The 25,782-nt window shown below is 51.1% G+C and overlaps 1 protein-coding gene across 3 annotated transcripts in view; it reads right to left on the bottom strand.

The window, feature by feature from the left end:
• Positions 1–262: 262 nt before the first annotated feature.
• Positions 263–25,782, bottom strand: part of LOC148140771 (uncharacterized) — a 48,533-nt gene continuing 23,013 nt past the window's right edge. Inside the window, exons 1-3 of one of the 3 annotated variants that reach the window (XM_087979553.1) lie at positions 9,452–9,557; positions 3,198–3,343; positions 263–2,949 (exon numbers count right to left, since the gene is read on the bottom strand). In XM_087979553.1, the coding sequence (XP_087835679.1) occupies positions 1,076–2,949; positions 3,198–3,288 (1,965 nt within the window). In that variant the 5' untranslated portion in view covers positions 3,289–3,343; positions 9,452–9,557 and the 3' untranslated portion in view covers positions 263–1,075. Of the gene's footprint in view, positions 2,950–3,197; positions 3,344–7,492; positions 7,629–9,451; positions 9,558–25,782 lie in introns of those variants that run through there. The other 2 variants (XM_087979554.1, XM_087979552.1) reach the window with 2 other exon arrangements.

Raw genomic sequence — 25,782 nt, 5'->3', positions numbered from 1 at the left:
TCCAACACTGCTCACTTCAAATCAATCCTTGATCAAAAGATGGGATGAATATGCTTTATCCTCATGCCCTGCTGTAGTCCCAGTCTACCAGTTGCATCCTTTTGGATGAGACCAGCTTGATCAGTAGTGCTGCTGCCCAGTCAGTCTTGGTAGTGTACATTGAAATGTCCCACCCAAAATACGTTCAATGCCCCTGCCATACTCAATGTTTTCACCAAATACTGTTCATTAACTGGCGGGCGGGGGGGGGGGGGGGGGGGGGGGGGAACGAGGGGGGAAGGATGGTGCATGGTAGGGCCACTAGACCACCCACCCACCAAGATGAACCCAACGCAAACCTACAACTACAGCTGTCAACAGGTAACCACATTCCAGCCACAGGTTTCAGACTCCAAGCAGTCAAAACCCACAGGGGAATTCAAGATTTTGAATGGACTTACAATAGACATTGAGAGGTTGTTTCAACTGGATGGGAAATCTAGAACATGGGGAGAGAGTTTCCGGAACAGAGAACAATCGTTTAGGACAGCAATGATTGTTAATTTGTTCACTGAAAGCATTCGACATCTTTGAAATTCCTGACCACCGAGGTCTGTGGATGAGACATCACTGAATACATTTAAGATTGACATACAGATATCTGAGTTCCTCTGAGAATTGCATGATCTGGGGAGTGAACAGGAAAGTTTAATTAAAGCTGATCACATTGAATGGCATTGTTGGTTTGATAGGCTTTATATTCTTCTCCTAATGTTATTTCTCATTTTTCAATGTCAATAACTGAAGCATATTCAAACCACGATTGCCGGTTACAATATCACCAGAGATCTGCCAAAGAACATCTCACTCTCCAAACAGGAGAAAGCACAGAACACAATATGAAGTGAATCAATAACTGCTTCTGGTTTGGTTACAGCTGGATGGAGTTGGATAAGTCAGTGAAGAGGAATCAGGAATATTTTATTGGAGAGGAATTCTTTTGTTCACAGAGGGAACAACTGAAACAACTGAATGACATCATTTACTAATTAGACATTTCATTACTGACATCATTTATTCCAGCCCGAGATGTGAATTATTTTAAAGATGGGAACCAATTGAACATGCCAGAAATCTTCCCATTCAATCTTTCCCAAAGTCCTTTCTTTGCGGCTTTGCCTTTGTATTCGGTTGGTAACAGCTCCTCGTTCCTGGCTATTTTTGCCATGATCTCAGCCTGTTGTTTGACTGTATTCAGTGACTGGATCCTCTCCCTGAACCCAGGCTTTGCCTCCTCTTTCTCAGATTGAATCAGCAGATCAATATATTCTGGGGTTGACAATGGGTTTGGTCTCAGAGCTATTTCCTCAAGTCTTAAAATGCACTGAGACGATGTTTCAATCAACTCCAACACTACATCCTGCACATCCTCTAACTCCTGCTGAAGTTTCTTCATGATTTTCTGTTGTGTCATCTTTTCACCAGATGCTTTCTCATACTTTTCCTTCAGCTCTGCATATGTTTTTTTCTCCTTTTTGGTTTCATATTTAAATCTGTACTTTTGGTTGAAATGAACAGACCAGATACATTTACCTGGACAGACTGTGCAGTATCCATGCTTGTTCATTGCTGCACATCCTATTTTACCATCATCATTAGGAATGGCACAGGGATAGTGACAGGTGATGAAGCATTTCTGACAGTTGGTTATGTAATTACCGCTCCCACTGATATCGATCTTCACTGGAACTGTGCTTTCTACCTCATACTCAAAATCTTTATTGGCTTCCAGATCGAGCTGATGTTGGTTCAAAGCTTGTTGTGTCTTCCTGATCTCCTCCAGTTTGGTCAAACCCATTTGGATTTGTGGCTGTAATCCCTCTATCGCAGCCTCCAGCTGCTGACGCTCCCTCAGGACTTCCTTTGTCAAACGTAAACTCTTTGTTTCCATTTTGCTCAGAGCTGAAAAGAATTTCCTCATACTGTTTGATCCCATCTTCCAGAACATTGCATCAAAAGTATCGCTATCTTCCTCCTCCTCACTGCTATCATCAGGGCCCCTCTTGTTGACAGAGTTACCAGGAGTTGGTCTTTGAGCAAATATGGCTGAATTGTTGAACTTGAAGTGAACTGGGAAACCTTTTTTATCTTTGGGACACGGTACCTCAGCAACATTGATGGCCTCCAGAACAGGGGGAACCTGCCCATCAGCGAATGTCACCAGGATTCGGATGTTCTCTGCAATATCTTTACCAAAAATGGAAAGAATTGAATCAAAGACATATTTCTGTGTCGGGGTCAGACGAGCCAAAGAGGCCTGAGCAACAAAACACACGGCATCGATCTGATCGACACCACCTGGGGAAGTGAAGAACTCTCGGATCTGATCAGTGAGCAATTTATCTCGGGTTATCCCCCTGGTGTCTCCGAATCCTGGAGTGTCGATGATAGTGAGAGAGTAATCAATCTGGAATCCTGCTCGATAGTGCAGTTCATAGGCAGTGATTGATGATGTCTGACTTTCAGCCTGGGATCTTCCTGTCCCTTCATTGATTAATTTGTATCTGAAGTTGTCCTCCCATCCCACACCCAGGATGTAGTTGACCATCCCATTGATGAGGGTTGTTTTTCCTGCTCCTGTTGCTCCAAGAACCATGATTGTCCTCACACTGTGTTTTCCAGTGGGTTTTCCAAAGGAGCATTTTATATGGTGTCCAGCCTCATCAAATACCTTCTTCTGTAAGGGCAGTGTGTAAATGGGAGGGTTCCCCCTGGCTGTTAATGTACATTCTCTGAGAAGTTTCACAGCCAGTCTCTTTGGCTGATTCTCTGTTTGTATTAAACCCTCCTCACTTGGTTCACTCAAACCTCCTTCTCCACAATCATTCTCTGTGTTGGAGGGAACTGCCTTTCCTTCTCTCAATCCTGTCCTGTCCTGACCATTATCAATGTTAGCTCCACTCTCAATCCCTGCAGAAAGAACAAGTCAGAATATATTAATATGGACATGAACATGGTGAATGAGAAAGGAGAAAAATGCAGATCAGCTAAGATAGTTTCCATGTGTTATATTTATGCTTTACCTGTCCCAACATTCATCAATGACAAAAACACTTGGAGCGGATCACATTGATTTTACAGAGATTAATAAAGTATCATATGGTGTGGATCATATGATCTAATAGTGTTTATTGATCTACTGTTAGTTGGATTGTTACCTGAGATCAGACAGTCAGATCGGTCATCACCCAATCGGAAAGCACAGTCCCGAGCTGCCTGTCGTTTCCCCTCTGTATGTCTGTGACTCATTGTTCCACACGATCCAATCCAGTCTCACCGGTAATTGAAGATCACAGCTTGATATCTGTCACACAGAGTCATAAAAACTCAAACCAGAGCTTAGACTTTCACAAACCATTGAGAACATACTGTACAGGTGCATAACAGCCTGATGTGGGACTGCACTACCCAGGACTGCAGGAAACTACTGAGGGTGGTATACCCACTCCAGACCATCATGGAAGCCAACCTTCCATCCATGGACAACATTTACACAGCTCACTGTCGTGGAAAGGCTGTCAACCATCATCAAAAGGTCAAGATTAGAGTAATGCTGGTCAGCAGGTCAGGCAGCATCCGAGGAGCAGGAAAATCAATGTTCCGGGCAAAAGCCTTTCATTCCTAGTGAGGGGATTTTGCCCGAAATGTCGATTTTCCTGCTCCTCGGATGCTGCCTGACCTGCGGTGTTTTTCCAACACCATGCTGATCTTGACTCTAATCTCCAGCATCTGCAGTACTCACTTTCGCCTACATCATCAAAGACCACTCCCCCCTTCCACCCTGGCAATGCTCTCCTACAACCTCTTCCATTTGGCAGAACATGCAGAAGCCTGAACCATGCACCAGCAGGTTCAAGAACAGCTTCTTCCCAGCCGTTATCAGACCGATGAATGGATGCCTTCGCCTCCAATAATCCTGACCTTGCTCACGTCACTCTCACTTCGGGCACGTCCTGTGTAATGTAACCTGTACACCTCGATCTCAGTCTTTTTTCATCTATTCATCCTTGCTTACTGTGATCTGCTGGTAATGCTCATTCCTGATGAAGGACTTATGCCCGAAATGTCAATTCTCCTGCTCCTCAGATGCTGCCTGACCTGCTGTACTTTTCCAGCACTACACTCTCGACTCTAATCTCCAACATCTGCAATCCTCACTTTCTCCTTGTGTTGCTCCTAAACGAAGCTTTTCACTCTGCCTTGGTACAGAGACAATCAATTGATCAGTCAATCAAATCAGGAGCAACATGCCATATGGCCCATGTCCTGTCCCTGAGTCAGATTGCCAATCACGTTCAGACCCAAGACTGTAATAGCAAAGGACAGGATGCTAAGTTGTTTAAAATGAAATGAAAAGAAGCAGCTCCTTGAACAGAGCAAGATTAATGTCATACCAAGACAGAGACTGCAGCATGAAAGATAAAGGACAGATTCACAACCAAGTCATCATGGTATCAACACCACACATGGTGCAAACTGTTGCTGCTGGGAGAATATGAAATATGTTGTATCCATTGACAGTCTGTGCAGGATCAATTGATTGTCTGTGTTGTATCCACCTTCATATTGACGATACCCTCCATCATGTAATATGGCACAGCAACATGGAATGGAATAGTCTTCTGGCAAATCTGACAACTTAAACCTGGGCTCCCTGAGGAGGTGTGAGCCAATAGCAGCAGCTGAACCATACACAACCACAATCTGTGAGCTCATGGCCCCCCTGAACCAGAGTAATAACCCTGGTGTACTGAGCAATGTAGGAGGGCTTGCCATGAGCAACACCAGGAATACACAGATGGGAGGTGTCAACCTGGGGAGGCAATGATACAGGAGAACTGACATGCTAAACAGCTTGAGACAGAGCTAAGTGATCCCATAACCAACAGATCAAATCTAAACTCCCATCACATCCAGTTGTAAATGCTGGTGGACAAACAGAAAACCAACAGTCAGAGGAGGAGGAGGCAGAAATACCCAGACCCTGACTGAATGGTCACCCACAGGCCCTGGTTAATGCTCAGGGACACAGATCAGAATTTCAGCATTGCAGCTGGCAGAATTCCAATGTAATTCAGAAACCAGGAATGATTAGTGAATGGAATACGAGGCCACTCAGCCCTTTGCACTTGCTCCACCATTCAATAAGATCAGGGTTGGTCTGATTTTAACCTCCGCTCGACATTCCTGCATATCCCCAATAATCTTTCATCCCCATCATCATCAGGCACCTATCTCGCTTTGCATGCAAAATATTTCAAGGTTCTGCATCCACTGCTGTTTGAGGAAGGGAGTTACAAACACTCACGCCCCTCTGAAGGAAATAAGTGCTTTGTTTTAAACAATGACACCCAGTTCTCGATTCTCCCACAAGAGAAAACATCCTTTCAACGTCCCTCCAGTCAAATTCCTGCTGTATTTGCATTTTCATTACATTATTTCTGACTCTTCTAGACTTCCAAGGGTTAGGATTAGCCTGTCTAGCCTTTCCCATAAGGCAATCCACTCATTCCAGGTATTGGTCTGGTAAACCTTCTCTAAGCTGCTTCCAACATTAACATGAATGGCAAGTACAGTGATCAGCATTGTACACAGTACTCGAGATACAGTCTTACCATTGCCCTGTATAACTGAAGCACAGCCTCCCAACTCCTCACAATCAACTGCAACATTCTAATAGTTTTCCTGGTTACTTGTTGTTCCTGCACATTAACATACGGGGATTCATGCAAAGTTAAAAACCACACAACACTAGGTTATAGTCAGAGTTTGCAGTAGAGTAATGTGCTGCGGTGCCTATCCTTGATCAAGATGCATGTATCCAAAAAGAGACAGTTGCTAACGAGTAATCCATGGTGAGTTTGATGGTGATATGAAACTCATTGGGAACACTGTGTAGTTGTTTCAGTGATTCCTTGTCATGGGTCCAGAGGAAGAAAATGTATCTGGTGTATAGTGTTGGTTGAACGTCCTGCATAGAGAAGAATTCTTGTTTGAACCTGTGCATGAAATGTTTGGCATATTGGGTGCAAACTTGGTCCCCATGGCTGTTCCATGTGTCTGGATGAAGAACTGGTTGTTGAAGATGAAAATGTGGTCAAGGATGAAGCAGATGAGTTGTAAGACGGTGCTAGGAGATTGGCAGTTGTTGGCGTTGAGCACTGAGGCTGTTGCCCTGATGTTGTTATTGTGGTGGATGCTGGTGTAGGTGCTAAAGATTGTGACAAGGAATGAACCCAGTTCGACTGATCCGTGGGTGCTGAGTTTCTGTAAGGAATCTGGAGTTTCATGACAGAAGTTGGAGGTCCCCTGTACAATGGGTTTCAAGATGCCTTTGACATAGCCAGAGAAGTTCTCACACAGGGTCCCATTGCCTGATACGATGGGGCATCCTGGTGTATTGGCTTTGTGTATGTTCGGAAGGCAGTAGAAGTTGCCTTCACGAGAAGTACGTGACATGAGGGTCCATATGAAACTCTGAAAGACTGAGTGACACAGTGGCACAGTGGATAGCACTGCTCTCACAGCACCAGAGACCTGGGTTCAGTTCCTGCCTCAGGTAGCTGTCTGTGTGGAGTTTGCACATTCTCCCTGTATCTATGTGGGTTTCCTCTGGGTGCTCCGGTTTCCTCCCACAGTCCAAAAAATGTCCAGGCCAGGTGAATTGGCTATGTGAAATTTCCAGTAGTATTAGATGTAGGGGAATGGATCTGGGTGGGTTGCTCTTTGGAGGGTCAGTGTAGGCTAGGGCTGAAGGGCCTGTTTCCACACTGTAAGTAATCTAATCAAAGTTTTGATAAATGTGTTCTTCACCCAGACCCACAGAACAGGCATGGGGACCCCAATATCCAACATTTTCATGCAGAGGTTCAAACAAGTCTTCTTCTCTATGCAGGACCTCCAACCAACACTATACACCAGTTACATTGACAACGTTTTCTTCCTCTGGACCCATGGCAAGGAATCACTGAAACAACTACACAGTGATATCACCGAGTATCATATCACCATCAAACTCACCATGGACTATTCGTTAGCATCTGTCTCTTTTTGGACACATGTATCTTGATCAAGGATAGACACCGCAGCACCTCAATCTACCACAAACCCATGGATACCCTCGCAATGGTACTCTAATTTTCCTCGCTTCTATCCGAAGCATATTAAGATAGCCACCCACTGCAGACATACCCTACGCATACACATGATCTCATTAGATTCAGGATAGGTTCCTTTCAATTATAAAATGACAAACAGAACTCCTTTACACAATAAAGGAGGGAGCCAGAATTTAGAAAACTGAACAAATTACAGTGAACTTAACATCCGTCATAGGGACAATGTTCAAAGTTATGATTAAAGGTGGGTACTTTGGATACATTCGAAGTAATCAGGCAGAGCAAGTATAGCTGTGTCAAAAGGAAATCATGTTTAACAACTTTATTGGAGTTACCTGGTGATATAACTTGTGCTGGAGAAGAACAGAAACAAGTAGATGTATTGTATTTAAATTTCCAGACGCAGTTAATAAAGCGTCACATCAAAGATTAGAGTAGAATATAAAATCTTATGATGTCAGGGGTAACATAATGGCACATATTGCAGATTGGCTGGCTATGATATTGGTTGGGTCAGTTTAGGTGATGGTGAACTGGTGGCACAGGGACAGCAGTGTTGATGGTACCATCATTGATGGTAATGGGCTGGCTCAGGACTGACCGATTAACTCTCTTCAAGCTATGTCTTTCCTTTTGTCCTTGATTTGTAAATTATTCAAAATGGCACATTATCCCAGTGACAAATGAAAGTTTTACACTGTATTTTATTGTATTCTGTGACAATAAAATCAAAATAACTCAAATAAACAGAAATCCTGACGTAACACCCACAATGGGGAATTTCCCGGGAATTTCCAATGGGCTGATTTACCCGGTAACTTCAATCTGATCATGTAGCTGATCTCAAAGTGAAGCTGAGGCCTCAGTCAGATCAGCCATGTTCGTATCCAATAACAGAATGGCTTCAGGGGCTGAATGGCCTCTTCCTGCACCTCCTTCTCTCCTAGTCTGGACCCAGCCCGGAATTCCTGTTTGGAAAAACCCAGAAGAAATAGATAGGATATTTGGGTCAGTAAAAGCTTTCCAGGAAGTGGTGCCACTGCCTGGAAGATCTGGTGCCTCCATAATCCCTGCCATTAGACACTCGCCCACAGCGACTGATCAGGACAACATTCAAGGGAGAAATGGGAAGATACCCACTGGAACTTCCTGAACGTGGGAATGCACTGACTGTGTGGTAACTGCCCAGGAGACTGAATGACAGGGGGTCATTACCCACCATCTGGAACTTTCGGTAAAGGTCTCTAACTCTCCGGGAGATGTGGGGACTCTAGAGGGTTCAGACTGACTTACCTTGACAGTGAGCCAGGAAAGGACAGAGCGAGTTAAACCAGCTCCAACTGCTGACTAGATACAAAACTGACTGTCACCAAACACTCACATAGAAACCCTATCAATAACACTGACCACACCCCATCACTCTCACTGAACTCCTTCCCCATAACTGATCTCACCATCCTCCTGTAACTGACTGCATTTAAATGCAGTAACTTTGATCTTTATGGGATTTGAAATATTCTAACATTGTCTGACATAAGTGTGATTCATTCACCCACACCACAAATGAGACATACTCATGGAACTACTGTCACACTAACACAGCCATTGTCACACTCACACACATTCTTACTGTATCACAAGAACACACCAGGCTCTCTCACACTTACACATACAAACAGATTAACTCACTTTCAACAGGATCCCTTGACATTAGATTATTTCACTGAACTGTAAAAGAAGTGCCTGCTTTCTCACTTGTGGGGGAATCACTGCAGTGAGTGAGGCAGCAGTGGAGTTACTGAGTCTCCTAGTCCCGTTGGTCAGGGAAGGGTAGGGGACTGATCCAACATTATCTGTGTGTCACAACACATCAGCAACCTCAAGACGGATGTTGCTGTTACAGTCTAACCAGTGTAACTCAAAGAGAGAAAGAACCCAGAAAAATAGGTCATATTTGGAATTGAGCTAGTCATTCCCAGTTCTCCAGATGGAGCGATAAGGGATAAGCCAGACCAATATATTGTTTGCTGGATATTCCATCGGGTTGTCTCACACACATTTGTATAAAAGCACAGTTCAGGGGTAGATGCTTCACAGTCAGACACTCATTTTCCACTCACACCAAATGGAACCTCACACACATGCAGCTGCTATTACACTGACATAACATTGATCACATTCAGCCACCCTCTCACTGTCTCACAGTAATGTAGGAGACAGCCCTCACACTCATATACACAAACAGCTAAACTCACACTCACAGGTTCCCTCCCACATGAATCTATTTCACTGACTTGTACATGAACTGTCTGTGATCCAGCTGTGGGGGAGATCACTATCGGGACTGGAGGGAGCAGGGTTTTCACTGAGATCTCGGCTTCTGTAACAACGGCACTTGTTAGAAAGCAGAATCACTGCTGAAGACCCTTGGCCTTGTTGGGGGTTAAAGCCAGTGTCCGATTGTTTCAGTGACGAAAGATCATGTGTCAACAGATATTGGGATGTGGAGTAAAGCTGCGATCAGATGTAGACAAGGATTATTTACTGTAGGCACTGATGTTTCCTTACCAGATTGTCACAATCTGAACAAATACACAGAATGCTGCTGCTATCTCAGAGATTCAGCTGTGGGGTTGCAAAACATTTTACTTTCACTTTTGTTCATTCGCAGTTTTTCCTGACAATGAAACCATTTCCAAGAAATGCGAAAAGTTTTGTTTTTACTCACATCTCGCAATGGAGAGAGTGGCCCAATATTATTGGATTAATTATCCACAGGCCCAGACTAATACTCTGGGACATAGGATCATAACTGACAGCATTTATCTGATGGCATTAAAGCGAATGAATTAAATCTAGGAACTGAAGTCTGTTGTCAGAATAGTGACCATGGCTATGAAGACCGATTATGGGAAAAATTCATCTTCAATCATTAGTGGTCTTTGAGGAGGGAAATCAGCCATTCTCTCCTGGTTTGGCCCAGATGTGACTGCAGATCCACAGACGCTGCTGACTCCTAACTGTCCTCTGGAATAGACACTCAATTAAGGACAATTATGTTTGGGCAACAAATACATACCTTGCCTGGAACAGTCAAATCAATGCAAACTTAACTGTTTCACTGAACACGGCGATGGGAAAGGGCTACACATGTCAAAGTGTGATATAAGGAATGAAATTGATTGTCTATCCAGTGTTGCCCAGGGCATTAGTTACAGCATCTGCTGTGCTGGGGCCTGCCGTTATTAAGGATCACGATAATTGTGGAGTCTCCTCCTGCAGTGAGTTGTTGGATTTTCCTGCCCCATTCAGGATTGGATGTAACAGGACAGCAGAGCTTCGATCTGATCCATTGGTTGTGGAATTGCTCAGCTTTGTCAATTAGATGCTGCTTCCCTGCTTACAATACACTCGCCCTGGTTTGTAGATTCACTAACAGCACGCTGGGTGGTGCTGCCATAATGCTGAATGGGATAGAGTGAGGATAGAGCTACCCACTGAAGACAAGGCATCCAGAACAAACTGTGGGCCGTGAGCAGCAGCAGAATCAGACTCTGCAACTTTCTGCCTGACATATCCCACACTCCACTATGACCATCGAGCCAGTGCATCAACACTCTCCAATAGGATGGCACAGGGACATGAGTAAAATGATGGGTCAGGGACAGCAGTAACAGGATAGTGCAGGGACAGCTTTAACAGGATGGGCCAGGGACAGCAGTAACAGGAGGGCGCAGGGACAGCAGTAACAGGATGGGCCAGGGACAGCAGTAACAGGATGGTGCAGGGACAACAGTAACAGGATGGTTCAGGGGCAGCAGTAACAGGACGGTGCAGGGGCAACAGTAACAGGACGGTGCAGGGGCAGCAGTAACAGGATGGGACAGGGACAGCAGTAACAGGATGGGTCAGGGACAGCAGTAAAAGGATGGGCCAGGGACAGCAGTAACAGGATGGGTCAGGGACAGCAGTAACAAGATGGTGCAGGGCCAGAAGTAAAAGGATGGGCCAGGGACAGCAGTAACAGGATGGGACAGCGACAGCGGTAACAGGATGGTCAGGGACAGCAGTAACAGGATGGTCAGGGAAAGCAGTAACAGGATGGTGCAGGGACAGCAGTAACAGGATGGGTCAGGGACAGCAGTAACAGGATGGTCAGGGACAGCAGTAACAGGATGGTGCAGGGACAGCAGTAACAGGATGGGTCAGGGACAGCAGTAACAGGATGGAGCAGGGACAGCAGTAACAGGATGGTCAGGGACAGCAGTAACAGGATAGGTTAGGGACAGCAGTAAAAGGATGGGCCAGGGACAGCAGTAACAGGATGGGACAGCGACAGCGGTAACAGGATGGTCAGGGACAGCAGTAACAGGATGGTCAGGGACAGCAGTAAAAGGATGGGCCAGGGAAAGCAGTAACAGGATGGTCAGGGACAGCAGTAACAGGATGGGTCAGGGACAGCAGTAACAGGATGGGTCAGGGACAGCAGTAACAGGATGGTGCAGGGACAGCAGTAACAGGATGGGTCAGGGACAGCAGTAACAAGATGGGTCAGGGACAGCAGTAAAAGGATGGGCCAGGGACAGCAGTAACAGGATGGGCCAGGGACAGCAGTAACAGGATGGTCAGGGACAGCAGTAAAAGGATGGGCCAGGGAAAGCAGTAACAGGATGGTGCAGGGACAGCAGTAACAGAATTGGCCAGGGACAGCAGTAACAGAATGGTGCAGGGACAGCAGTAACAGGATGGTCAGGGACAGCAGTAACAGGATGGGCCAGGGACAGCAGTAACAGGATGGTCAGGGACAGCAGAAAAAGGATGGGCCAGGGAAAGCAGTAACAGGATGGTGCAGGGACAGCAGGAACAGAATTGGTCAGGGACAGCAGAAACAGGATGGGTCAGGGACAGCAGTAACAGGATGGTGCAGGGACAGCAGTAACAGGATGCTGCAGGGACAGCAGTAACAGGATGGGTCAGGGCCAGCAATAACAGTATGGTTCAGGGACAGCAGTAACAGGATGGTGCAAGGACAGCAGTAACAGGATGGTGCAGGGACAGGAGTAACAGGATGGGTCAGGGCCAGCAGAAACAGGATGGGACAGAGACAGCAGTAACAGGATGGAGCAGGGACAGCAGTAACAGGATGTTGCAAGGTCAGTAGTAACAGCATGGGTCAGGGACAGCAGTAACAGGATGGTGCAGGGACAGCAGTAACAGGATGATGCAGGGACAGCAGTAAACGGATGGGCCAGGGACAGCAGTAACAGGATGGGACAGGGACAGACGTAACAGGATGGTCTGGGACAGCAGTAACAGGATGTTGCAAGGTCAGTAGTAACAGCATGGGTCAGGGACAGCAGTAACAGGATGGTGCAGGGACAGCAGTAACAGGATGATGCAGGGACAGCAGTAAACGGATGGGCCAGGGACAGCAGTAACAGGATGGGACAGGGACAGACGTAACAGGATGGTCAGGGACAGCAGTAAAAGGATGGGCCAGGGACAGCAGTCACAGGATGGGACAGCGACAGCGGTAACAGGATGGTCAGGGACAGCAGTAACAGGATGGTCAGGGACAGCAGTAACAGGATGGTGCAGGGACAGCAGTAACAGGATGGGTCAGGGACAGCAGTAACAGGATGGGTCAGGGACAGCAGGAACAGGATTGTGCAGGGGCAGCAGTAACAGGACGGTGCAGGGGCAGCAGTAACAGGATGGTGCAGGGACAGCAGTAACAGGATGGTGCAGGGACAGCAGTAACAGGATGGGTCAGGGACAGCAGTAACAGGATGGGTCAGGGACAGCAGTAAAAGGATGGTGCAGGGACAGCAGTAACAGGATGGGACAGGGACAGCAGTAACAGGATGGTTCAGATACAGCAGTAACAGGATGGGTCAGGGACAGCAGTAAAGGGATGGTGCAGGGACAGCAGTAACAGGATGGGCCAGGGACAGCAGTAACAGGATGGGACAGGGACAGCAGTAACAGGATGGTCAGGGACAGCAGTAACAGGATGGGACAGGGACAGCGGTAACAGGATGGTCAGGGACAGCAGTAACAGGATGGGACAGGGACAGCAGTAACAGGTTGGTCAGGGACAGCAGTAACAGGATGGTGCAGGGACAGCGGTAACAGGAGAGTGCAGGGACAGCAGTAACAGGATGGTGCAGGGACAGTAGTAACAGGATGGTGCAGGGACAGCAGTAACAGGATGGTGCAGGGACAGTAGTAACAGGGTGGGCCAGGGACAGCAGTAACAGGATGGGACAGGGACAGCAGTAACAGGATGGTCAGGGACAGCAGTAACAGGATGGTCAGGGACAGCAGTAACAGGATGGTGCAGGGGCAGCAGTAACAGGATGGGTCAGGGACAGCAGTAACAGGATGGGACAGGGACAGCGGTAACAGGATGGTCAGGGACAGCAGTAACAGGATGGGACAGGGACAGCAGTAACAGGTTGGTCAGGGACAGCAGTAACAGGATGGTGCAGGGACAGCGGTAACAGGAGAGTGCAGGGACAGCAGTAACAGGATGGTGCAGGGACAGTAGTAACAGGATGGTGCAGGGACAGCAGTAACAGGATGGTGCAGGGACAGTAGTAACAGGGTGGGTCAGGGACAGCAGTAACAAGGTGGGTCAGGGACAGCATTAACAGGATGGGACAGGGACAGCAGTAACAGGATGGTGCAGGGACAGCAGTAACAGGATGGTGCAGGGACAGTGGGAACAGGATGGGTCAGGGACAGCAGTAACAGGATGGGTCAGGGACAGCAGTAACAGAATGGGTCAGGGACAGCAGTAACATAGTGGGTCAGGGACAGCAGTAACAGGATGGTGCAGGGACAGCAGTAACAGGATGGCGCAGGGACAGCAGTAACAGGATGGTGCAGGGACAGCAGTAACAGGATGGTGCAGGGACAGCAGTAACAGGAGGGGTCAGGAGCAGCAGTAACAGGATGGGTCAGGGACAGCAGTAACAGGATGGGACAGCGACAGCGGTAACAGGATGGTCAGGTACAGCAGTAAAAGGGTGTGCCAGGGACAGCAATAACAGGATGGGTCAGGGACAGCAGTAACTGGATGGTGCAGGGACAGCAGTAACAGGATGGGACAGCGACAGCGGTAACAGGATGGTGCAGGGACAGCAGTAACAGAATGGTGCAGGGACAGCAGTAACAGAATGGGTCAGGGATAGCAGTAACAGGATGGGCCAGGGACAGCAGTAAAAGGATGGGCCAGGGACAGCAGTAACAGGATGGTGCAGGGACAGCAGTAACAGGATGGGACAGCGACAGCGGTAACAGGATGGTGCAGGGACAGCAGTAACAGAATGGGTCAGGGACAGCAGTAACAGGATGGTGCAGGGGCAGCAGTAACAGGATGGGCCAGGGACAGCAGTAACAGGATGGTGCAGGGACAGCAGTAACAGGATGGGCCAGGGACAGCAGTAACAGGATGGTGCAGGGACAGCAGTAACAGGATGGGTCAGGGACAGCAGTAACAGGATGGGCCAGGGACAGCAGTTACAGGATGGTGCAGGGGCAGCAGTAACAGGATGGGTCAGGGACAGCAGTAACAGGATGGGCCAGGGACAGCAGTTACAGGATGGTGCAGGGGCAGCAGTAACAGAATGGGCCAGGGACAGCAGTAACAGGATGGTGCAGGGTCAGCAGTAACAGGTTGGGACAGGGACAGCCGTAACAGGATGATCAGGGACAGCAGTAACAGGATGGTGCAGGGACAGCAGTAACAGGATGGGACAGCGACAGCGGTAACAGGATGGTCGGGGACAGCAGTAACAGGATGGGACAGGGACAGCGGTAACAGGATGGTCAGGGACAGCAGTAACAGGATGGTGCAGGGACCGCAGTAACAGGATGGTGCAGGGACAGTGTTAAAAGGGTGGGTCAGGGACAGCAGTAACAGGGTGGGTCAGGGACAGCAGTAACAGGATGGTGCAGGGGCAGCAGTAACAGGATGGGTCAGGGACAGCAGTAACAGGATGGGTCAGGGACAGCAGTAACAGAATGGGTCAGGGACAGCAGTAACAGGATGGGTCAGGAGCAGCAGTAACAGGATGGGTCAGGGACAGCAGTAACAGGATGGGTCAGGGACAGCAGTAACAGGATGGGTCAGGGACAGCAGTAACAGGATGGGTCAGGGACAGCAGTAACAGGATGGGTCAGGGCCAGCAATAACAGTATGGTTCAGGGACAGCAGTAACAGGACGGTGCAAGGACAGCAATAACAGGATGGTGCAGGGACAGGAGTAACAGGATGGGTCAGGGCCAGCAGAAACAGGATGGGACAGAGACAGCAGTAACAGGATGGAGCAGGGACAGCAGTAACAGGATGGGTCTGGGACAGCAGAAACAGGATGGTGCAAGGTCAGTAGTAACAGCATGGGTCAGGGACAGCAGTAACAGGATGGTGCAGGGACAGCAGTAACAGGATGGTGCAGGGACAGTGGGAACAGGATGGGTCAGGGACAGCAGTAACAGGATGGGTCAGGGACAGCAGTAACAGAATGGGTCAGGGACAGCAGTAACATAGTGGGTCAGGGACAGCAGTAACAGGATGGTGCAGGGACAGCAGTAACAGGATGGCGCAGGGACAGCAGTAACAGGATGGTGCAGGGACAGCAGTAACAGGATGGTGCAGGGACAGCAGTAACAGGAGGGGTCAGGAGCAGCAGTAACAGGATGGGTCAGGGACAGCAGTAACAGGATGGGACAGCGACAGCGGTAACAGGATGGTCAGGTACAGCAGTAAAAGGGTGTGCCAGGGACAGCAATAACAGGATGGGTCAGGGACAGCAGTAACTGGATGGTGCAGGGACAGCAGTAACAGGATGGGACAGCGACAGCGGTAACAGGATGGTGCAGGGACAGCAGTAACAGAATGGGTCAGGGACAGCAGTAACAGGATGGTGCAGGGGCAGCAGTAACAGGATGGGCCAGGGACAGCAGTAAAAGGATGGGCCAGGGACAGCAGTAACAGGATGGTGCAGGGACAGCAGTAACAGGATGGGACAGCGACAGCGGTAACAGGATGGTGCAGGGACAGCAGTAACAGAATGGGTCAGGGACAGCAGTAACAGGATGGTGCAGGGGCAGTAGTAACAGGATGGGCCAGGGACAGCAGTAACAGGATGGTGCAGGGACAGCAGTAACAGGATGGGCCAGGGACAGCAGTAACAGGATGGTGCAGGGGCAGCAGTAACAGGATGGGCCAGGGACAGCAGTAACAGGATGGTGCAGGGGCAGCAGTAACAGGATGGGCCAGGGACAGCAGTAACAGGATGGTGCAGGGACAGCAGTAACAGGATGGGTCAGGGACAGCAGTAACAGGATGGGCCAGGGACAGCAGTTACAGGATGGTGCAGGGGCAGCAGTAACAGAATGGGCCAGGGACAGCAGTAACAGGATGGTGCAGGGTCAGCAGTAACAGGATGGTGCAGGGACAGCAGTAACAGGATGGTCGGGGACAGCAGTAACAGGATGGGACAGGGACAGCAGTAACAGGATGGTGCAGGGTCAGCAGTAACAGGATGGTGCAGGGACAGCAGTAACAGGATGGTCAGGGACAGCAGTAACAGGTTGGGACAGGGACAGCCGTAACAGGATGATCAGGGACAGCAGTAACAGGATGGTGCAGGGACAGCAGTAACAGGATGGGACAGCGACAGCGGTAACAGGATGGTCGGGGACAGCAGTAACAGGATGGGACAGGGACAGCGGTAACAGGATGGTCAGGGACAGAAGTAACAGGATGGTGCAGGGACCGCAGTAACAGGATGGTGCAGGGACAGTGTTAAAAGGGTGGGTCAGGGACAGCAGTAACAGGGTGGGTCAGGGACAGCAGTAACAGGATGGTGCAGGGGCAGCAGTAACAGGATGGGTCAGGGACAGCAGTAACATTTTGGGTCAGGGACAGCAGTAACAGAATGGGTCAGGGACAGCAGTAACAGGATGGGTCAGGGACAGCAGTAACAGGATGGGTCAGGAGCAGCAGTAACAGGATGGGTCAGGGACAGCAGTAACAGGATGGGTCAGGGACAGCAGTAACAGGATGGGTCAGGGACAGCAGTAACAGGATGGGTCAGGGACAGCAGTAACAGGATGGGTCAGGGACAGCAGTAACAGGATGGGTCAGGGCCAGCAATAACAGTATGGTTCAGGGACAGCAGTAACAAGACGGTGCAAGGACAGCAATAACAGGATGGTGCAGGGACAGGAGTAACAGGATGGAGCAGGGACAGCAGTAACAGGATGGGTCTGGGACAGCAGAAACAGGATGGTGCAAGGTCAGTAGTAACAGCATGGGTCAGGGACAGCAGTAACAGGATGGTGCAGGGACAGCAGTAACAGGATGGTGCAGGGACAGCAGTAAACGGATGGGCCAGGGACAGCAGTAACAGGATGGGACAGGGACAGCGGTAACAGGATGGGACAGGGACAGCCGTAACAGGATGGTCAGGGTCAGCAGTAACAGGATGGGACAGGGACAGCAGTAACAGGATGGGACAGGGACAGCCGTAACAGGATGGTCAGGGACAGCAGTAAAAGGATGGGCCAGGGACAGCAGTAACAGGATGGGACAGCGACAGCGGTAACAGGATGGTCAGGGACAGCAGTAACAGGATGGTGCAGGGACAGCAGGAAGAGGATGGGCCAGGGACAGCAGTAACAGGATGGGACAGGGACAGCCGTAACAGGATGGTCAGGGTCAGCAGTAACAGGATGGGACAGGGACAGCCGTAACAGGATGGGCCAGGGACAGCAGTAACAGGATGGGACAGGGACAGCAGTAACAGGATGGTCAGGGACAGCAGTAAAAGGATGGGCCAGGGACAGCAGGAACAGGATGGGACCGCGACAGCGGGAACAGGATGGTCAAGGACAGCAGTAACAGGATGGGTCAGGGACAGCAGTAACAGGATGGGCCAGGGACAGCAGTAACAGGATGGTCAGGGACAGCAGTAACAGGATGGGCCAGGGACATCAGTAACAGGATGGGTCAGGGACAGCAGTAACAGGATGGTGCAGGGGCAGCAGTAACAGGATGGTGCAGGGACAGCAGTACAGGATGTTGCAGGGACAGCAGTAACAGGGTGGTGCAGGGACAGCAGTAACAGGATGGGTCAGGGACAGCAGTAACAGGATGGTGCAGGGGCAGCAGTAACAGGACGGTGCAGGGGCAACAGTAACAGGATGGGACAGGGACAGCAGTAACAGGATGGGTCAGATACAGCAGGAACAGGATGGGTCAGGGACAGCAGTAAAAGGATGGGCCAGGGACAGCAGTAACAGGATGGGACAGCGACAGCAGTAACAGGATGGTCCAGGGACAGCAGTAACAGGATGGTGCAGGGACAGTGGTAACAGGGTGGGTCAGGGACAGCAGTAACAGGATGGGTCAGGGACAGCAGTAACAGGACGGGTCAGGGACAGCAGTAACAGAATGGGTCAGGGACAGCAGTAACAGGATGGGTCAGGGACAGCAGTAACAGGATGGTGCAGGGACAGCAGGAACAGGATGGCGCAGGGACAGCAGTAACAGGATGGGTCAGGGACAGCAGTAACAGGATGGTGCAGGGACAGCAGTAACAGGAGGGGTCAGGAGCAGCAGTAACAGGATGGGTCAGGGACAGCAGTAACAGGATGGGTCAGGGACAGAAGTAAAAGGATGGGCCAGGGACAGCAGTAACAGGATGGGACAGCAACAGCGGTAACAGGATGGTCAGGGACAGCAGTAACAGGATGGTGCAGGGACAGCAGGAAGAGGATGGGCCAGGGACAGCAGTAACAGGATGGGACAGGGACAGCCGTAACAGGATGGTCAGGGTCAGCAGTAACAGGATGGGACAGGGACAGCAGTAACAGGATGGGACAGGGACAGCAGTAACAGGATGGGACAGGGACAGCAGTAACAGGATGGTCAGGGACAGCAGTAAAAGGATGGGCCAGGGACAGCAGGAACAGGATGGGACCGCGACAGCGGGAACAGGATGGTCAGGGACAGCAGTAACAGGATGGGTCAGGGACAGCAGTAACAGGATGGGCCAGGGACAGCAGTAACAGGATGGGACAGGGACAGCCGTAACAGGATGGTGCAGGGGCAGCAGTAACAGGATGGGCCAGGGACAGCAGTAACAGGATGGTGCAGGGGCAGCAGTAACAGGATGGGACAGGGACAGTGGTAACAGGGTGGGTCAGGGACAGCAGTAACAGGATGGGTCAGGGACAGCAGTAACAGGATAGGTCAGGGACAGCAGTAACAGCATGGGTCAGTGACAGCAGTAACAGAATGGGTCAGGGACAGCAGTAACAGGATGGGTCCGGGACAGCAGTAACAGGATGGTGCAGGGACAGCAGTAAGAGGATGGCGCAGGGACAGCAGTAACAGGATGGGTCAGGGACAGCAGTAACAGAATGGTGCAGGGACAGCAGTAACAGGATGGGTCAGGAGCAGCAGTAACAGGATGGCACAGCGACAGCGGTAACAGGATGGTGCAGGGACAGCAGTAACAGGATGGTGCAGGGACAGCAGTCACAGGATGGGTCAGGGACAGCAGTAACAGGATGGGTCCGGGACAGCAGTAACAGGATGGTGCAGGGACAGCAGTAAGAGGATGGCGCAGGGACAGCAGTAACAGGATGGGTCAGGGACAGCAGTAACAGAATGGTGCAGGGACAGCAGTAACAGGATGGGTCAGGAGCAGCAGTAACAGGATGGCACAGCGACAGCGGTAACAGGATGGTGCAGGGACAGCAGTAACAGGATGGTGCAGGGACAGCAGTAACAGGATGGGTCAGGGACAGCAGTAACAGGATGGGTCAGGGACAGCAGTAAATGGGTGGGCCAGGGACAGCAGTAACAGGATGGGTCAGGGACAGCAGTAACAGGATGGGTCAGGGACAGCAGTAACAGGACGGTGCAGGGCCAGCAGTAACAGGATGGGACAGCGACAGCGGTAACAGGATGGTCAGGGACAGCAGTAACAGGATGGGTCAGGGACAGCAGTAACAGGATGGTGCAGGGGCAGCAGTAACAGGATGGGCCCTAGACAGCATTAACAGGATGGTGCAGGGGCAGCAGTAAAAGGATGGGCCAGGGACAGCAGTAACAGGATGGTGCAGGGGCAGCAGTAACAGGATGGGCCAGGGACAGCAGTAACAGGATGGGACAGGGACAGCAGTAACAGGATGGTGCAGGGACAGCAGTAACAGGATGGTGCAGGGACAGCAGTAACAGGATGGTGCAGGGACAGTGGAAACAGGGTGGTTCAGGTACAGCAGTAACAGGGTGGGTCAGGGACAGCAGTAACAGGATGGGACAGGGACAGCAGTAACAGGGTGGTGCAGGGACAGCAGTAACAGGATGGTGCAGGGACAGTGGTAACAGGGTGGGTCAGGGACAGCAGTAACATGATGGGTCAGGGTCAGCAGTAACAGGATGGGTCAGTGACAGCAGTCACAGAATGGGTCAGGAGCAGCAGTAACAGGATGGGTCAGGGACAGCAGTAACAGGATGGTGCAGGGACAGCAGTAACAGGATGGCGCAGGGACAGCAGTAACAGGATGGGTCAGGGACAGCAGTAACAGGATTGTGTAGGGACAGCAGTAACAGGAGGGGTCAGGAGCAGCAGTAACAGGATGGGTCAGGGACAGCAGTAACAGGATGTTGCAGGGACAGCAGTAACAGGATGGTGCAGGGACAGCAGTAACAGGATGGGCCAGGGACAGCAGTAACAGGATGGGTCAGGGACAGCAGTAACAGGATGGGACAGGGACAGCGGTAACAGGATGGTGCAGGGACAGCAGTAACAGGATGGTGCAGGGACAGCAGTAAAAGGATGGGTCAGGGACAGGAGTAACAGGATGGGTCAGGGCCAGCAATAACAGGATGGGCCAGGGACAACAGTAACAGGATGGTGCAGGGGCAGCAGTAACAGGATGGGTCAGATACAGCAGTAACAGGATGGGTCAGGGACAGCAGTAACAGGATGGTGCAGGGACAGCAGTAACAGGATGGGTCAGATACAGCAGTAACAGGATGGGTCAGGGACAGCAGTAACACGATGGTGCAGGGGCAGCAGTAACAGGATGGGCCAGGGACAGCAGTAACAGGATGGTTCAGGGGCAGCATTAACCGGACGGTGCAGGGCCAGCATTAACAGGATGGGACAGGGACAGCAGTAACAGGATGGGTCAGGGACAGCAGTAACAGGATGGGTCAGGGACAGCAGTAAAAGGATGGGCCAGGGACAGCAGTAACAGGATGGGTCAGGGACAGCAGTAACAAGATGGTGCATGGACAGCAGTAAAAGCACGGTCCAGGGACAGCAGTAACAGGATCGGACAGCGACAGCGGTAACAGGATGTTGCAGGGACAGCAGTAACAGGGTGGTGCAGGGACAGCAGTAACAGGATGGGTCAGGGACAGCAGTAACAGGATGGTGCAGGGGCAGCAGTAACAGGACGGTGCAGGGGCAACAGTAACAGGATGGGACAGGGACAGCAGTAACAGGATGGGTCAGATACAGCAGGAACAGGATGGGTCAGGGACAGCAGTAAAAGGATGGGCCAGGGACAGCAGTAACAGGATGGGACAGCGACAGCAGTAACAGGATGGTGCAGGGACAGCAGTAACAGGATGGTGCAGGGACAGTGGTAACAGGGTGGGTCAGGGACAGCAGTAACAGGATGGGTCAGGGACAGCAGTAACAGGACGGGTCAGGGACAGCAGTAACAGAATGGGTCAGGGACAGCAGTAACAGGATGGGTCAGGGACAGCAGTAACAGGATGGTGCAGGGACAGCAGGAACAGGATGGCGCAGGGACAGCAGTAACAGGATGGGTCAGGGACAGCAGTAACAGGATGGTGCAGGGACAGCAGTAACAGGAGGGGTCAGGAGCAGCAGTAACAGGATGGGTCAGGGACAGCAGTAACAGGATGGGTCAGGGACAGAAGTAAAAGGATGGGCCAGGGACAGCAGTAACAGGATGGGACAGCAACAGCGGTAACAGGATGGGTCAGGGACAGCAGTAAAAGGATGGGCCAGGGACAGCAGTAAAAGGATGGGCCAGGGACAGCAGTAACAGGATGGGACAGCAACAGCGGTAACAGGATGGTCAGGGACAGCAGTAAAAGGGTGGGCCAGGGACAGCAGTAACAGGATGGGTCAGGGACATCAGTAACAGGATGGTGCAGGGACAGCAGTAAAAGGATGGGCCAGGGACAGCAGCAACACGATGGGAAAGTGACAGCGGTAACAGGATGGTCAGGGACAGCAGTAACAGGATGGTCAGGGACAGCAGTAACAGGATGGTGCAGGGACAGCAGTAACAGGATGGTGCAGGGACAGCAGTAACAGGATGGTGCAGGGGCAGCAGTAACAGGATGGGACAGGGACAGCAGTAACAGGATGGTGCAGGGGCAGCAGTAACAGGATGGGACAGGGACAGCCGTAACAGGATGGTCAGGGACAGCAGTAACAGGATGGGTCAGGGACAGCAGTAAGAGGATGGGCCAGGGACAGCAGTAACAGGATGGGACAGGGACAGCGGTAACAGGATGGTGCAGGGACAGCAGTAACAGGATGGTGCAGGGACAGTGGTAACAGGGTGGCTCAGGGACAGCATTAACATGATGGACAGGGACAGCAGTAACAGGATGGTGCAGGGACAGCAGTAACAGGATGGTGCAGGGACAGTGGTAACAGGGTGGGTCAGGGACAGCAGTAACAGGATGGGTCAGGGACAGCAGTAACAGGATGGGTCAGGGACAGCAGTAACAGGATGGGTCAGGGACAGCAGTAACAGAATGGGTCAGGGACAGCAGTAACAGGATGGGTCAGGGACAGCAGTAACAGGATGGTGCAGGGACAGCAGTAACAGGATGGCGCAGGGACAGCAGTAACAGGATGGGTCAGGGACAGCAGTAACAGGAGGGGTCAGGAGCAGCAGTAACAGGATGGGTCAGGGACAGCAGTAACAGGATGGTGCAGGGACAGCAGTAACAGGATGGGTCAGGGACAGCTGTAATAGGATGGGTCAGGGACAGGAGTAACAGGATGGGTCAGGGCCAGCAATAACAGGATGGTTCAGGGACAGCAGTAAAAGAATGGGTCAGGGACAGCAGTAACAGGATGGTGCAGGGACAGGAGTTACAGGATGGGTCAGGGCCAGCAGAAACAGGATGGGACAGAGACAGCAGTAACAGGATGGTACAGGGACAGCAATAACAGGATGGGCCAGGGACAGCAGTAACAGGAGAGTGCAGGGACAGCAGTAACATGATGGGTCAGGGACAGGAGTAACAGGATGGGTCAGGGCCAGCAATAACAGGATGGTGCAGGGACAGCAGTAACAGGATGGGACAGAGACAGCAGTAACAGGATGGTGCAGGGAGAGGAGTAACAGGATGGGTCAGGGCCAGCAGAAACAGGATGGGACAGAGACAGCGGTAACAGGATGGTGCAGGGACAGCAGTAACAGGATGTTGCAGGGACAGTAGTAACAGCATGGGTCAGGGACAGCAGTAACAGGATGGTGTAGGGACAGGAGTAACAGCATGGGACAGGGACAGCAGTAACAGGATGGTCAGGGACTGCAGTAACAGGATGGTGCAGGGACAGCAGTAACAGGATGGTCAGGGACAGCAGTAACAGGATGGGACAGGGACAGCGGTAACAGGATGGTCAGGGACAGCAGTAACAGGATGGTGCAGGGACAGCAGTAACAGGATGGGTCAGGAACAGCAGTAAAAGGATGGGCCAGGGACAGCGGTAACAGGATGGTCAGGGACAGCAGTAAAAGATGGGCCAGGGACAGCAGTAACAGGATGGTGCAGGGACAGCAGTAACAGGATGGGCCAGAGACAGCAGTAACAGGATGGCGCAGGGACAGCAGTAACAGGATGGTGCAGGGACAGCAATAACAGGATGGTGCAGGGACAGCAGTAACAGGATGGGTCAGGGACAGCAGTAAAAGGATGGGTCAGGGACAGCAGTAACAGGATGGGCCAGGGGCAGCAGTAACAGGATGGGCCAGGGACAGCAGTAAAAGGATGGGTCAGGGACAGCAGTAACAGGATGGGCCAGGGGCAGCAGTAACAGGATGGGCCAGGGACAGCAGTAATAGGATGGTGCAGGGGCAGCAGTAACAGGATGGGACTGGGATAGCCGTAACAGGATGGTCAGGGACAGCAGTAACAGGATGGGTCAGGGACAGCAGTAAGAGGATGGGCCAGGGACAGCAGTAACAGGATGGGACAGCGACAGCGGTAACAGGATGGTGCAGGGACAGCAGTAACAGGATGGTGCAGGGACAATGGTAACAGGGTGGGTCAGGGACAGCAGTAACAGGATGGGTCAGGGACAGCAGTAACAGGATGGGACAGGGACAGCAGTAACAGTAACAGCAGTAACAGCAGTAACAGGATGGTGCAGGGACAGCAATAACAGGACGGCGCAGGGACAGCAGTAACAGGATGGGTCAGGGACAGCAGTAACAGGAGGGGTCAGGAGCAGCAGTAACAGGATGGGTCAGGGACAGCAGTAACAGGATGGTGCAGGGACAGCTGTAACAGGATGGTGCAGGGACAGCAATAACAGGATGGTGCAGGGACAGCAGTAACAGGATGGGTCAGGGACAGCAATAATAGGATGGGTCAGGGACAGGAGTAACAGGATGGGTCAGGTCCAGCAATAACAGGATGGTGCAGGGACAGAAGTAACAGGATGGTGCAGGGACAGTGGTAACAGGGTGGGTCAGGGACAGCAGTAACAGGATGGGTCAGGGACAGCAGTAACAGGATGGGTCAGGGACAGCAGTAACAGGATGGATCAGGGACAGCAGTAACAGAATGGGTCAGGGACAGCAGTAACAGAATGGGTCAGGGACAGCAGTAACAGGATGGGTCAGGGACAGCAGTAACAGGATGGTGCAGGGACAGCAGTAACAGGATGGCGCAGGGACAGCAGTAACAGGATGGGTCAGGGACAGCAGTAACAAGAGGGGTCAGGAGCAGCAGTAACAGGATGGTGCAGGGACAGCAGTAACAGGATGGGTCAGGGACAGCTGTAATAGGATGGGTCAGGGACAGGAGTAACAGGATGGGTCAGGGCCAGCAATAACAGGATGGTGCAGGAACAGCAGTAAAAGAATGGGTCAGGGACAGCAGTAACAGGATGGTGCAGGGACAGGAGTTACAGGATAGGTCAGGGCCAGCAGAAACAGGATGGGACAGAGACAGCAGTAACAGGATGGTGCAGGGACAGCAGTAACAGGATGGGCCAGGGACAGCAGTAACAGGAGAGTGCAGGGACAGCAGTAACATGATGGGTCAGGGACAGGAGTAACAGGATGGGTCAGGGCCAGCAATAACAGGATGGTGCAGGGACAGCAGTAACAGGATGGGACAGAGACAGCAGTAACAGGATGGTGCAGGGACAGGAGTAACAGGATGGGTCAGGGCCAGCAGAAACAGGATGGGACAGAGACAGCGGTAACAGGATGGTGCAGGGACAGCAGTAACAGGATGTTACAGGGACAGTAGTAACAGCATGGGTCAGGGACAGCAGTAACAGGATGGTGTAGGGACAGGAGTAACAGCATG

The sequence above is a fragment of the Chiloscyllium plagiosum genome, unplaced genomic scaffold, assembly GCF_037043375.1.
Source record: "Chiloscyllium plagiosum isolate Xiang-an unplaced genomic scaffold, Cpla_swu_hap1 HiC_scaffold_35, whole genome shotgun sequence".
Classification (NCBI taxonomy): domain Eukaryota; kingdom Metazoa; phylum Chordata; class Chondrichthyes; order Orectolobiformes; family Hemiscylliidae; genus Chiloscyllium; species Chiloscyllium plagiosum.
Note: the sequence above shows the minus strand (reverse complement) of the source record. Positions and strands in the feature narration are given on the sequence as shown.